General features: G+C 38.7%; 1 protein-coding gene across 1 annotated transcript; it reads left to right on the top strand.

The window, feature by feature from the left end:
- The first annotated feature begins 2 nt into the window (after positions 1–2).
- LOC133663237 (mitochondrial chaperone BCS1) lies at positions 3–13,211 on the top strand. The gene is made up of 7 exons (XM_062067552.1): positions 3–842; positions 913–1,052; positions 4,329–4,523; positions 9,771–9,834; positions 9,943–10,115; positions 10,230–10,347; positions 12,694–13,211. The coding sequence occupies exons 1-7, from the start codon at positions 523–525 to the stop codon at positions 12,944–12,946; spliced, it is 1,263 nt and encodes a 420-aa protein (XP_061923536.1). The 5' UTR covers positions 3–522; the 3' UTR covers positions 12,947–13,211.
- Positions 13,212–13,456: the final 245 nt, after the last annotated feature.

A 13,456-nucleotide genomic window follows, 5' to 3' on the forward strand; every position in this document is an offset into this window, starting at 1 on the left:
ACGCAGGAAGTTAACGCGTGTGTTGGGGGGAAGGTTGTATATGTAACGCAGGAAGTGTTTCAGAGGTTACCGGCGAGCGGCTTGTAACGTCCATGCATCCTTTTATTAAGATTAATAGACATTAATAGACACATTCTCGGTTTTGGAGGCAGCTGCGGTGAAATGACGACCAAAGTAAGGGATTTGTTGTCATGTTAGCGTCACCAAAATATTGACTGAAAAACAATATCACTTCCCTCCACACATCGACGCAGTCTGGGAACAGTATCGTCATGCTATTCTAAAATGTGAACTATCAAAACAAATGAGTAGGTGTCACGATTTAAGTATTTATTCTAATTCTTATAATCAAATGTCATAATTGGATTCCTGTAGAGGTGTGTACATTAAGTAAAAATAATTATTGTAATCAAATGTTATAATTTGATTGCTGTAGAGGTGTGTACATTAAGTAAAAATAATTCTTATAATCAAATGTTATAATTTGATTTCTGTAGAGGTGTGTACATTAAGTAAAAAAAAATGCCACTGTCAGACATACTGGACAGTCTGAAGGACAACCCCTACTTCGGGGCTGGTTTTGGACTGGTGGGTGTTGGAACCGCATTGGCGATGGCCAGGAAAGGAGCCCAAGTGGGGATGGTGTTTTTTCGAAGGAACTACATGATCACCCTGGAGGTCCCCAGCAAGGACAAAAGCTACCACTGGCTGCTGAGTTGGATCACGAAGCACGCCAGGCACACGCAGCACCTGAGTGTGCAGACCTCATACCTGGCCCATGAGAGTGGACGGGTTCACACTCAGTTCGACTTTCACCCAAGCCCCGGGAACCACATCATCTGGTCAGAACTATTTTACCAGGCGCCCCCCCCCCCTAAATGGCGCAACTTATCGTACTGTCTTCTCTTATAGGTATGGGAGGAAGTGGATCAGGGTGGAGAGGACCAGAGAGAAACAGATGATTGATCTGCAAACGGGAACGCCTTGGGAGTCTGTCACGTTTACAGCGTTAGGCAGAGACAGACAGATCTTCTTCAATATCTTACAAGAAGGTAGCGGCATCACAAGTCACATTTAAATGAAAACGGCACTTTTTGAAAAAAAATGTGCATACCATTCACAAACCATATACAAAATTGTTTTATACATTCTAAGCAATGTTGGGACTAAACTGTAACGCCGTTACTTTTGGCGGTAAATAGTAATCTAACGTTATATTTTTATATTCAGTAACTCAGTTAGAAACTGAGAAGATCTGAGTGTGTTTTATTGGAGCGCTGCGGAAGAGGTGTGTGTATGTGTGTGTGTGGGAGGGGGCGTGTCTGTGTTTACTAACAAGACATGGCGAAGCCCGAAGCCGAGTTTCTTAACATGGAGATATTCTCACTACTTTTCTTTTGTCGACCACAAAGAAAAGAACATTTTAGTTAAATGTAAGTTGTGTCTTGGATCAAAGATCCTATCCTAGCAATTCAAATCTGCTGAAACAGCTACAAAAGCAACATGCTTCGACGAAGCTAGTAAAGAGAGACACACTTCACCTCCTAAGCAACAGCGGCTGGATTTTAACGAGGCACTGCGCACTGAAGGTACACACACTCTGTCAATTCTCTTATATACTGTTTCTCTTTCATTCTAGACTTCTAGAGTGTTTGATTATCATATCACTCTAAATGTATAGACTATAAAGTTCACAAACATAAAGAGGGATGCTAGTGGGCCAGGCCAATCTTTCCTTATCTCTCTAAACTAAAACTGGGGAAATGTGTAGAGTGTTCTGGGCTTCAGACATGATTTTATTTCGAGAATTCCTTGAGAGAAAAAAACGCCTGGTTAGGCTTTGTGTATGTAGTGTGTGCCTTCCTTGGTTTACAGCTATGTTGTTGTTATGCTGTTTCTTACTTATGTATGTTATGTTGCAGCTATTTAAAATAGTTTTGTCAATTTGTTCTGGCCTGAAACAAATTGGCCCTTTGAAACCTATCTTTGTCTTTGTGTGTTGTATGTGGACCACATTGCTTGTCAAGTTGATCAACAGATTGTATTATTCTCCAGTGCAATAACAAACAGTACTGAAATGAAGGCTAAAAGGGCATTAAAGGGGGCCTTAAAAAAATTATAATAAAAAAAAAATATATAAGTAACTAAATAGTTACTTTTCACAGTAACGCATTACTTTTTGGTGTAAGTAACTGAGTTAGTAACTTAGTTACTTTTGAAATAAAGTAACTAGTAACTGTAACTAGTTACTGGTTTTCAGTAACTAACCCAATACTGATTCTAAGTCGTAAAATACGGCAAGTAAGAGGTGGCTAACAGTGCAGCTAATGGGAGTACTCTCCTCCGCACTTAAAGCCCTCTAAAAACACCCAAAAAACGCCAATATTACTCCATTTCCATCTCTCGACCCAAATATTAAACAAGTTTTAGCAATTGTTATTATAAGCGCTAACGCAGACAAACTATTTTTAGCCGTGAGCACAGAGAGCTAACTGGCTTATGCTGCTATATTGACATAAAGAGCCAGTGAGCGGCTGCGTCGCCTCTAAACTGGTGATTTTTTATTCTATATTATAAATCATGAAGGTTGTGGCCATAAACCAAGAAATTAGTCAACTTTGACGTTCAACTTAGACCCGGCGATGGCGAGATAGACACGAAAAGACGCTCGTTGCAACACCTTGTTGTGTGTTTTTTTTTAAAACTGCGTGATTATTACGGCTAATTCTTTATCTGAACTTCCCATCAGTCGGCGTCCCAGTGAGAGCAGACATTGTACAGTAAGTGATCATTTTATTATGTTCGTAATTTCTTGTTCAGCGCTTAGCAATACTGCTACATGATGCTTAGTGTTTTACTAATGCTGGATCAGTTTAGCACACAGCTTCAAAAACATGTAGCTCGTCTTCCTTATATTCAGGCTCCAAAATATAAGGTCCCGGATAGAGATGTCCGATAAATGCTTTAAAATGTAATATCGGAAATTATCGGTATCGGTTTCAAAAAGTAAAATTTATGACTTTTTAAAGCGCCGCTGTACGGAGTGGTACACGGACGTAGGGAGAAGTACAGAGCAGTTGCGTCTCCCAGTCATAATTGCCAACCCTCCCAATTTTCCCGGGAGACTCCAGAATTTCAGTGCCCCTCCCAAAAATCTCCCGGGGCAACCATTCTCCCGAATTTCTCCCGATTTCCACCCAGGCAACAATATTGGAGGCGTGCCTTAAAGGCACTGCCTTTGCGTGCCGGCCCAATCACATAATATCTACGGCTTTTCACACACACAAGTGAATGCCATGCATACTTGGTCAACAGCTATATAGGTCACACTGAGGGTGAGCGTATAAACAACTTTAACACTGTTACAAATATGCGCCACACTGTGAACCCACACCAAACAAGAATAACAAACACATTTCGGGAGAACATCCGCACCGTAACACAACATAAAAACAACAGAACAAATACCCAGAACCCCTTGCAGCACTAACTCTTCCAAGAAGCTACAATATACACCCCCCCACACCTCAACCCCGCCCCCCCAACCCCGCCAACCTCAACCTCCTCATGTTCTCTCAAAGAGCGCATGTCCCAAATTCCAAGCTGCTGTTTTGAGGCATGTTAAAAAATATAATGCACTTTGTGACTTCAATAATAAATATGGCAGTGCCATGTTGGCATTTTTTTCCATAACTTGAGTTGATTTATTTTGGAAAACCTTGTTACATTGTTTAATGCATCCAGCGGGGCATCACAACAAAATTAGGCATAATAATGTGTTAATTCCACGACTGTATATATCGGTATCGGTTGATATCGGAATCGGTAATTAAGAGTTGGACGATATCGGAATATCGGATATCGGCAAAAAAGCCATTATCGGACATCTCTAGTCCTGGATCATCATTTGTCCCAAAGTAGTCTTTGTTCTCCCTCATGAAGTCTGCAATGATTAGTAGTGTTGTTGTTGTTTCAGGGAAAATCAAACGCTGTGATGCGTCTGTAAAATGAATGCGCCGCTGTGCGCTTGAAATGAGCAATGTACGTAAATATTACCTGTTATTATGAATGTAACTGTTACTACATTATGGTACATAGATACTTTCAGTGTGTATATAAAACAATAATGGATTCTTTTGGATTTTTTTTAGAGCGCTTTATGGGCGAAATAGAGCGACTCTCATTGGCTCCATTGTTAGCGTTTATTTACTATTTAGAATGCACAAAATAAGAAAAACACAAGTGTCATAGACAAAATTCCCAAAAAGTGCAGTTCCCCTTTCACTCGCTTACGCATTTTCATGTGATCTTTCCGTCATGTTTTTCAGCCAGAGAATTAGCACTGAAGCAGGAGGAAGGACGCACGGTGATGTACACGGCCATGGGAGCGGAGTGGAGGCCCTTTGGGTTTCCACGGCGACGCCGACCCCTCAGCTCGGTGGTGCTAGAGGCGGGTGTGGCTGAAAGACTTGTAGACGACGTGAAGGAGTTCATCGGAAACCCCAAGTGGTATACAGACCGCGGTAAGTGATCCTGTGTTGCAGCCCAGCTCTAAACATAACGTCATTATCCACGAGCGTGTACATTGGCCATTTGCACAACACATACAAAATCACACTTCGAAAGATAATGCTCAGTTTCAATTCACACATCCAAATACATTTTTATTTAACAATTTGCTAAATAATAATATGTTGGTTCAATATTAATCAGAATTACATTTTTTGGCCAAATTCACAAGCATGGGAATTGACTTCGATAGACATTTATTCATCTCACAATGGGGAAATTGTTGTTGCGGTTAGGGCTGGGCGATATATCGATATACTCGATATATCACGGGTTTGTCTCTGTGCGATATAGAAAATGACTATATCGTGATATTCGAGTATCAGCTTAGCTGCCCTCAGCTAAAAGCAACACGCAGTTGCTTTTAGCTGAGGGCATTACACTACATGCGTTTCTCACTCTTTCTTGTCTCTCCTTCTCACAGAGACATAAAAAACAAGCGCACCTTCTTACATACGTCACGCGTGCAACGTCACACGGCCTCCCCGAGCAGAGAAGTAGCTACATGGGTTACATTATCTGTGATGCTAGCGGTGCATTGCGAGTGGTAATACGAGAGAGAGAAGGTGTGAATCTGGTAACAAATGAAGGAAGAATTAATTCCCAAGAAATACAGCACGGGGTCCATCGTCTGGCGGTGGTTTGGCTTCAAGCGGGAATATGTAGAACAATTATGCGGCAAAAGCGCTGCTACAAAAAGTAGCAGCACTGCTAAATTGTAGCATCATTTGAAAAGTCACCCACTAGAATGAAGAGTGCCTGAAACTCCGCATGTCAACATCTGCGGCCGGTGCCACACCAACAAAATGCCGAAGCAACCATTTCCACATCAACACCGTATGAAAAAAATAGTCTACAACAGAAGGAGATAACGTCCTCAGGAACCTACCACATAGCGAAGGACATACACTATTTGATTTCCTATTATGCAGCTCATTTTTATTTGACAGTTATTGAAATATCTTGTGTGAAATCATGCACAAAAGTGCACTTTATTTGTTTTTAACTATTGTAGTGGCGTTCTGTACAAAAAGTGCACTTTCATTTAGTGTTGTTTTGAAATGTCATCTTAGTGACATCATGCACAAAAGTGCACTCATAGCTTGTTTCAAAATGTCTCTGACAATCTTGCACTTTCTGTTTTGAAATGACATGAATGTTTGTGCCACAGCGAAGGACATATACTATTTTACTTCCTATTATGCAGCTCATTTTTATTTGACAGTTATTGAAATATCTTGTGTGAAATCATGCACAAAAGTGCTCTTTATTTGTTTTTAACTATTGTAGTGGCGTTCTGTACAAAAAGTGCACTTTCATTTAGTGTTGTTTTGAAATGTCATCTTAGTGACATCATGCACAAAAGTGCACTCATAGCTTGTTTCAAAATGTCTCTGACAATCTTGCACTTTCTGTTTTGAAATGACATGAATGTTTGTGCCACTGCTTAATAACTGTTTAATAAATACAGTTTCGCTAAATGGACTTAGTTGCGAAAAACGCAACAACTACAATACAGCACATGGCCGTGGGGGTAATCCATGATGCCATCTTGTATGAAAACAAAAGGGAAAGATTAAACAACACAAAGGACATGAAACACATTAAAGTTGCACAAAGCAGACGCAACCAGCTGCCACTTCAGAGGCGCTATTTCTACATACAGCAACAAATATAAAGCAACGAGAGAAAAGAAAGCTATAAATATGATTGCACAATGCGTAAACAAACAACAAAAAACACCATCTCAACACCCGCTTGCACCGCGGTGGATTATGCGGTGCTCCACGCCAGAGACAGGAACAGACCCGACACAGCAACCAAGAGAGCCTACTCCGTCCTAGGCTGCCTACTAGCTCTCGCTAAATGTCCAGTCCTGCGCAGGTGATCGAGAATCCGTCCAGGGAGACCGAAGTGTTCTATACATGCTGCGTGAAGTCCGTCCATCCCGACGACAGCCTTGCCTCCTCCTCTGCATGTCCTCCGGTCTCTCCACATGGACTCCGGTGTGGCATAGAGCAGAGAGCTGGCACATGGCTCCCCGAGGCAGATTCAAAAGATTACCAAAAATCATTGCACAGGCCTAGAAAGTGCCACTCCTTGTTACGCAGCCCCAAAGAGGCCCGAACCTAAAGGCAAACAACACACGACAACAAGAGGGAAACACAAGAGCACAGACACGACAGCGGCGCTATCTTGGAAAAATAATAATAAAATGAATTATTTGTATTTTATTAACAGGGAAGTCTGGGCTTCTCTGCTTAGGCTGCTGCCTCAGCGACCCGACTTTGAATAAGCGGAAGAAGACGAATGGATGGATTATTTATTTATTTATTTATTAAATGAATTACATAGTTTTATTAGAAAAAAAATGAAGGAAATGGCGAGCAGAAAAATAGTTATTTGATCTGTTTTCCTTAAAATACAACTCATTTTCAGCTTGGCGCTGTTCGCGCGTTCCTATTTGTTTGTCATATTTCCGGCTTCGTCAGTCAGCTCGTTCCTGGTTGGTTAGGATCTGGTTACGTCATGGCAGTTTGAGCTTAACTTAATATTTGATGTTCATGTGCAACTTAGATCTATTCATCAGTTATTCTATGTACCGTATTTTTCGGACTATAAGAGGCTCCGGAGTATAAGCCGCACCGGCCAAAAATGCATAATAAAGAAGGAAAAAAACATATATAAGTCGCACTGGAGTATAAGTCGCATTTTTTGGGGAAATTTATTTGATAAAACCCAACACCAAGAATAGACATTTGAAAGGCAATTTAAAATAAATAAAGAATAGTGAACAACAGGCTGAATAAGTGTACGTTATATGAGGCATAAATAACCAACTGAGAAGGTGCCTGGTATGTTAACGTAACATATTATGGTAAGAGTCATTCAAATAACTATAACATATAGAACATGCTATACGTTTACCAAACAATCTGTCACTCCTAATCGCTAAATCCCATGAAATCTTATACGTCTAGTCTCTTACGTGAATGAGCTAAATAATATCATTTGATATTTTATGGTAATGTGTTAATAATTTCACACATAAGTCGCTCCTGAGTATAAGTCGCACCCCCCGGCCAAACTATGAAAAAAGCTGTGATTTATAGTTTGAAAAATACGGTACATAGTTTTATTACAAAAAAATGAAGGTAATGGCGAGCAGAAAAAGAGTTATTTGATCGGTTTTCCTTAAAATACAACTCATTTTCAGCTTGGCTGTGTTCGCGCGTTCCTATTTGTTTGTCATACTTCCGGCTTCGTCAGTCAGCTCGTTCCTGGTTGGTTAGGATCTGGTTACGTCATGGCAGTTTGAGCTAACTTTAATATTTGATGTTCATGTGCAACTTGGATCTATTCATCAGTTATTCTGTGTATGTATAAAATAGTTTGGTAACTAGTGTCCACACTGCAAAAAGTCAGTGTTCAAAAACAAGAAAAAAAAAATACAAAAATTAGGGGTATTTTATTTGAGCTAAGCAAAATTATCTGCCAATAGAACAAGAAAATTCGGCTTGTCAAGACTTTCCAAAACAAGTAAAATTAGCTAACTTCAATAAAAAATACCTTAAAATAAGTATGTTCTCACTCATAACAAGTGCACTTTTCTTGGTAGAAAAAAAAAGGAGACCTTTTTGCTCAATATATTGAAAAATATTCTTAAATTAAGTAAGTGCTGGTGCCATTAACTTGACATAATGATATGCGCTCGGCATCATGATTTTTTTTGTTCATGCTTGAAGTAAGAAATTATTACTTTAAAAAAATAGTTTTATACTTGTGAGTGTTGATGACACAGCTTTGCAACACTTGATATTCTAGTTTCAAGCATGTTTTACTCAATATACACTACCGTTCAAAACTTTGGGGTCACATTGAAATGTCCTTATTTTTGAAGGAAAAGCACTGTACTTTTCAATGAAGATAACTTTAAACAAGACTTAACTTTAAAGAAATACACTCTATACATTGCTAATGTGGTAAATGACTATTCTAGCTGCAAATGTCTGGTTTTTGGTGCAATATCTACATAGGTGTATAGAGGCCCATTTCCAGCAACTATCACTCCAGTGTTCTAATGGTACAATGTGTTTGCTCATTGGCTCAGAAGGTTAATTGATGATTAGAAAACCCTTGTGCAATCATGTTCACACAACTGAAAACAGTTTATCTCGTTACAGAAGCTACAAAACTGACCTTCCTTTGAGCAGATTGAGTTTCTGGAGCATCACATTTGTGGGGTCAATTAAACGCTCAAAATGGCGAGAAAAAGAGAACTTTCATCTGAAACTCGACAGTCTATTCTTGTTCTTAGAAATGAAGGCTATTCCACAAAATTGTTTGGGTGACCCCAAACTTTTGAACGGTAGTGTAGGTCATAAAATCTCAGCAACAAGCTGTAATATCTTACTGAGATCATTTAGGACCAAAACCCTTAAAACAAGTTAAAGACTCTAACATAAAATCTGCTTATTGAGAAGAATTATCTTATCAGACAGAAAATAAGCAAATATCACCCTTATTTGAGATATTTAATCTTACTTAGATTTCAGTTTTTGCAGTGCAGTTAGTCCATTAAGGCTCGGCTAATTAAAAGAGGACGGATTCATCCAAATATCGCTATTAAGTGTCCGTATCGGATCGAAATGTTTCTATTGTTAAATGTATAATTGTATTTGAAAATCGGGGAGTAAGTACTTGGGCAAAGGGGTCTTTGGGAGAAAAATCTAAATGAATAAAACAAAATCCAATAGATTTTGCTTTCTGATTCGACATTTAACACTATTGACTTAGTTTGCATGTTCTCCCCGTGACTGCGTGGGTTCCCTCCGGGTACTCCGGCTTCCTCCCACCTCCAAAGACAAGCACCTGGGGATAGGTTGATTGGCAACACTAAATTGGCCCTAGTGTGTGAATGTGAGTGTGAATGTTGTCTGTCTATCTGTGTTGGCCCTGCGATGAGGTGGCGACTTGTCCAGGGTGTACCCCGCTTTCCGGCTCGAATGCATCTGAGATAGGCTCCAGCAACCCCCGCGACCCCAAAAAGGGACAAGCGGTAGAAAATGGATGGCTGCATTGAGCTATGAAGTGTGTTTTATCAGATTATTCAATTAATCGAACAAACTAACCTATGATCACTAAAATAATCTACAGCCCTAATTTATTTCATAATCTGTCATTTGCTCTTGTTTCCACAGGCATCCCCTACAGAAGAGGATACCTGTTGTATGGACCACCAGGATGTGGAAAAAGCAGCTTTATGTTCGTGTGCTATTATTTAAGCATTTCTATCCTTTTGGATCAAATTGACTTCTTTTCCGCGACCCATCTTCATCTATGTTCATATTCTCTTATTTGTTTGTATTCCAGCACGGCTCTGGCCGGCGAGCTGGGCTATAGTATCTGTTTGATGAGTCTGAGTGACCGCTCACTTTCCGACGACCGTCTGAACCATCTGTTGAGTGTGGCACCGCAGCAAAGTATAATCCTGTTGGAGGACGTCGACGCCGCCTTCGTCAGCAGAGACCTTCTCCCCACAGAAAGTACGTCGTCGAGGCGTTAAGCACGAGTCCGCATTTTGCGACCGCCTTGATTCTTTACTACTGACCCTCCGTTTCAAGTTTGACTTTTAAATCTCATTTGCTTGTGCCTCACAGACCCGTTGGCCTACCAGGGAATGGGTAGGCTGACCTTCAGTGGCCTGCTGAACTCTCTGGATGGAGTGGCTTCCTCTGAGGCCAGAATTGTATTCATGACCACCAATTTCATTGACAGGTAAGTCTATGCCACCAGAGGGCGCCAAATATTAGTCTTTGGAAGGTGAATCAGTGAAAATAGGCTATTAAGTGTAATGAATAAATATTAAAATAATTACATAATATAATTAAATAATATAATTAAAAACTACTAATTATTACATTATCATTATTAAAATAAATATTAATCATTCAAACCAGGAATAACAATTCACTGATTGTTTTATAAACTCATACTTGGCAACAAAAGTGTTATTATTGAGTTGAACAATGACCAAATGTTCTGATGATAGTTCTTATAAGCATGTATTTAAATATAAAATATTTATATGGAATACAAACCCAATATATGCGGTCTATAATTTTATTGGTCTGTATTTTTCCAACTAAGCCTGGGCTTCGCATACGTGCTAAAAAGGTCTCTGCATTTTTGGGGGGAATTTTGCCTGTCATTCACAATCCTTAAATGTAAGACAAGAACACATCTGTTTTTCTTTTTTTTATGCATTCTAACTCGTAAATAAACGTTAGCAAAAGTCAGCTAAGAATGGAGCTAATAAGAATTGCTCTTTTCCACCTATAAATCATAGTTCTTTCTTAAATTCAATTGTGTTTTTCATTTTCTTTATGAAAGACTTGGCACTCGCAACTTTTTTGGCCCCATGGTGCCTTATTTTGCAGCCATACTCAATTTAAAAAAAAAAATTTTTTTTGGCTTATTTATAAGTAAGTCCTGCATGCAGTTCTACAAAAAATAACATTACCATTTGATATATTCCAAAGTTAAATGGATTGTAGTTGTATAAGTAGTTGTATTGCTCCGAGTGGCATGTAGGAGCTTTACGGGCTATAGAGGGCCCCTGTCTTTAAGCCACACCCACCAAATTTTTGAATAACTAATTATTTGTATGTATATTAGCCGCACCGGACCATATCCCGCAGATATATACCGGTACGGAAGATTTTGTAAACGGCTGATCAAACGAAACAGGAGTCGTCGTCATGCACTGCAAAAACTGAAATCTAAGTAAGATTAAATATCTCAAATAAAAGTGATATTTGCTTATTTTCTGTCTGATAAGATAATTCTTCTCACTAAGCAGATTTTATGTTAGAGTGTTTTACTTATTTTAAGTGTTTTGGTCCTAAATGATCTCAGTAAGATATTACAGCTTGTTGCTGAGATTTGATGACCTACATTGAGCAAAACATGCTTGAAACTAGAATATGATGCAAAGCTGTGTCATCAACACTCACAAGTATAAAACTACTTTTTTAAAGTAATAATTTCTTATTTCAAGCATGAAAAAAAAAATCATGACTTTGACACAATTGTGTCTCAATTAAAACAGATGACAGCCAAATGGACTTTGCTGTTTTATTTTCAATGAAACAATAGAAAACACATACTCATATAGTAGTACAGTTGTTATTAGTGAGAATATACTTATTTTAAGGTATTTTTGGGTTCATTGAGGTTAGCTAATCTTACTTGTTTTGGAAAGTCTTGACAAGCCACATTTTCTTGTTCTATTGGCAGATAATTTTGCTTAGTTCAAATAAAATACCCCTAATTTTTGTATTTTTTTTCTTGTTTTTGAACACTGACTTTTTGCAGTGTGGACCCACTGGCTGCGGAGGCTCGCTCTCTAATCGGCTAAACAGACTCAATAAGTTCACGGTGACGTTTTGGGTGACTTTACAAAACTGAAACAATACAAAAATAATGCATTTGTCAATTAATAATAGTAACACATACACTCGTAAAGGTGTTAGTATATTCGCTTGACTACATCATGATGGCATGTACAAATATGCATAAAAACACTCCTACAGACATCACACGTGGGACGGTTTAGTAAATAAGAATGATTTTAGTTGTATTGTAAAACTTGGAAATGTTCTTTGGAGTGATGAATGAAGAATCCATACGAGTAGAAAACCTACGGACGAATACTTAGGGTTTAAGGAACGAAACAGGAAGTACAGTACAGCACCTGCAGTGAAGGAACTTGTCCAAAAGATGGCGCCATAGCACCTTCAATAACATACCTTTTCAATGCCTGTCGGTGTAATATAAAATCTATTTGTCCAATACAAATCATTATGGCCAATAGCAGAGAAAAATGCATAAATTAGCACCGTTTTATAAGCCGCAGGATTTAAAACGTAAGACCATGAACTACTTACAGATTACTTTAGGTATGTAACCTGCCAATAAGACCTTTTAAAGTTTTTTGGCAGATGTGAAAATATTGCACTGCCTTAATGAAATTCTTAACCATTCTCAATGCATCTAAAACTTATATTGTTGACGTCTTTTCATTGAGGGCAGTTTTTGTGCTTGTCCTGTGTGCATCTGCAGGTTAGATTCGGCTCTGATCCGACCCGGCCGCGTCGATCTGAAGCAATACATCGGACATTGTACGCACTGGCAGCTAACGCAGATGTTCAGACGCTTCTATCCGGACGAGCCCGCCTCTGAGGCAGAGCGTTTTGCAAAGTGTGCGCTGTCTGCCCACACGACCATCAGCGCCGCTCAGGTGCAAGGGCACTTTCTGTTGCACAAAATGGACCCTGAGGGATCGATAAGCAACGTTGCCAAAATACAAGAATGACAGGACTGGATATTTTTGTCATTGAATAGAACCTTTTTAAAAAAAAGAGTGAAATGAACAACACTGTTGCACATTTATTTAAAAACATATGTATTTGCCCATTGAGGTGGGCCATTACCAAAGACTAGACTTCTTATTAAGAAGGGGATCTTCTTTTAAAGTTTAAATGTATTAATTTTTTGTTCATAATTTATATCAGTTGAATCTACCATCGTGCAAAACTTCCCGCTTTAAAGAGGAATTCTTAATCATGGCCCTTGACATAGGTATTGTATTGTAATACAATACAATATTATATTATTATATATATATATATATATATATATATATTATATATATATATATATATTATTATATTATATTGTAATATTACAATTACAATATTACAATACAGGTATTGTAATATTGTAAACTAGAATTAGCTTCAAATTAACTATGAGATATCCCCTTGTTGACAAGTGGTTTATAGTAACATAATAAAACATTTCTCCATCCACTTGTGAAACACGT

The sequence above is a fragment of the Entelurus aequoreus genome, linkage group LG13, assembly GCF_033978785.1.
Source record: "Entelurus aequoreus isolate RoL-2023_Sb linkage group LG13, RoL_Eaeq_v1.1, whole genome shotgun sequence".
NCBI lineage: Eukaryota > Metazoa > Chordata > Actinopteri > Syngnathiformes > Syngnathidae > Entelurus > Entelurus aequoreus.

Coding starts and splice junctions, on each gene's coding strand:
- LOC133663237 (XM_062067552.1), top strand. CDS start 523: ATGCCACTGTCAGACATACTGGACAGTCTGAAGGACAACCCCTACTTC. Junction 4,524..9,770: donor CAAGTGGTATACAGACCGCG/GTAAGTGATCCT, acceptor TTGTTTCCACAG/GCATCCCCTACAGAAGAGGA. Junction 9,835..9,942: donor TGTGGAAAAAGCAGCTTTAT/GTTCGTGTGCTA, acceptor TTTGTATTCCAG/CACGGCTCTGGCCGGCGAGC.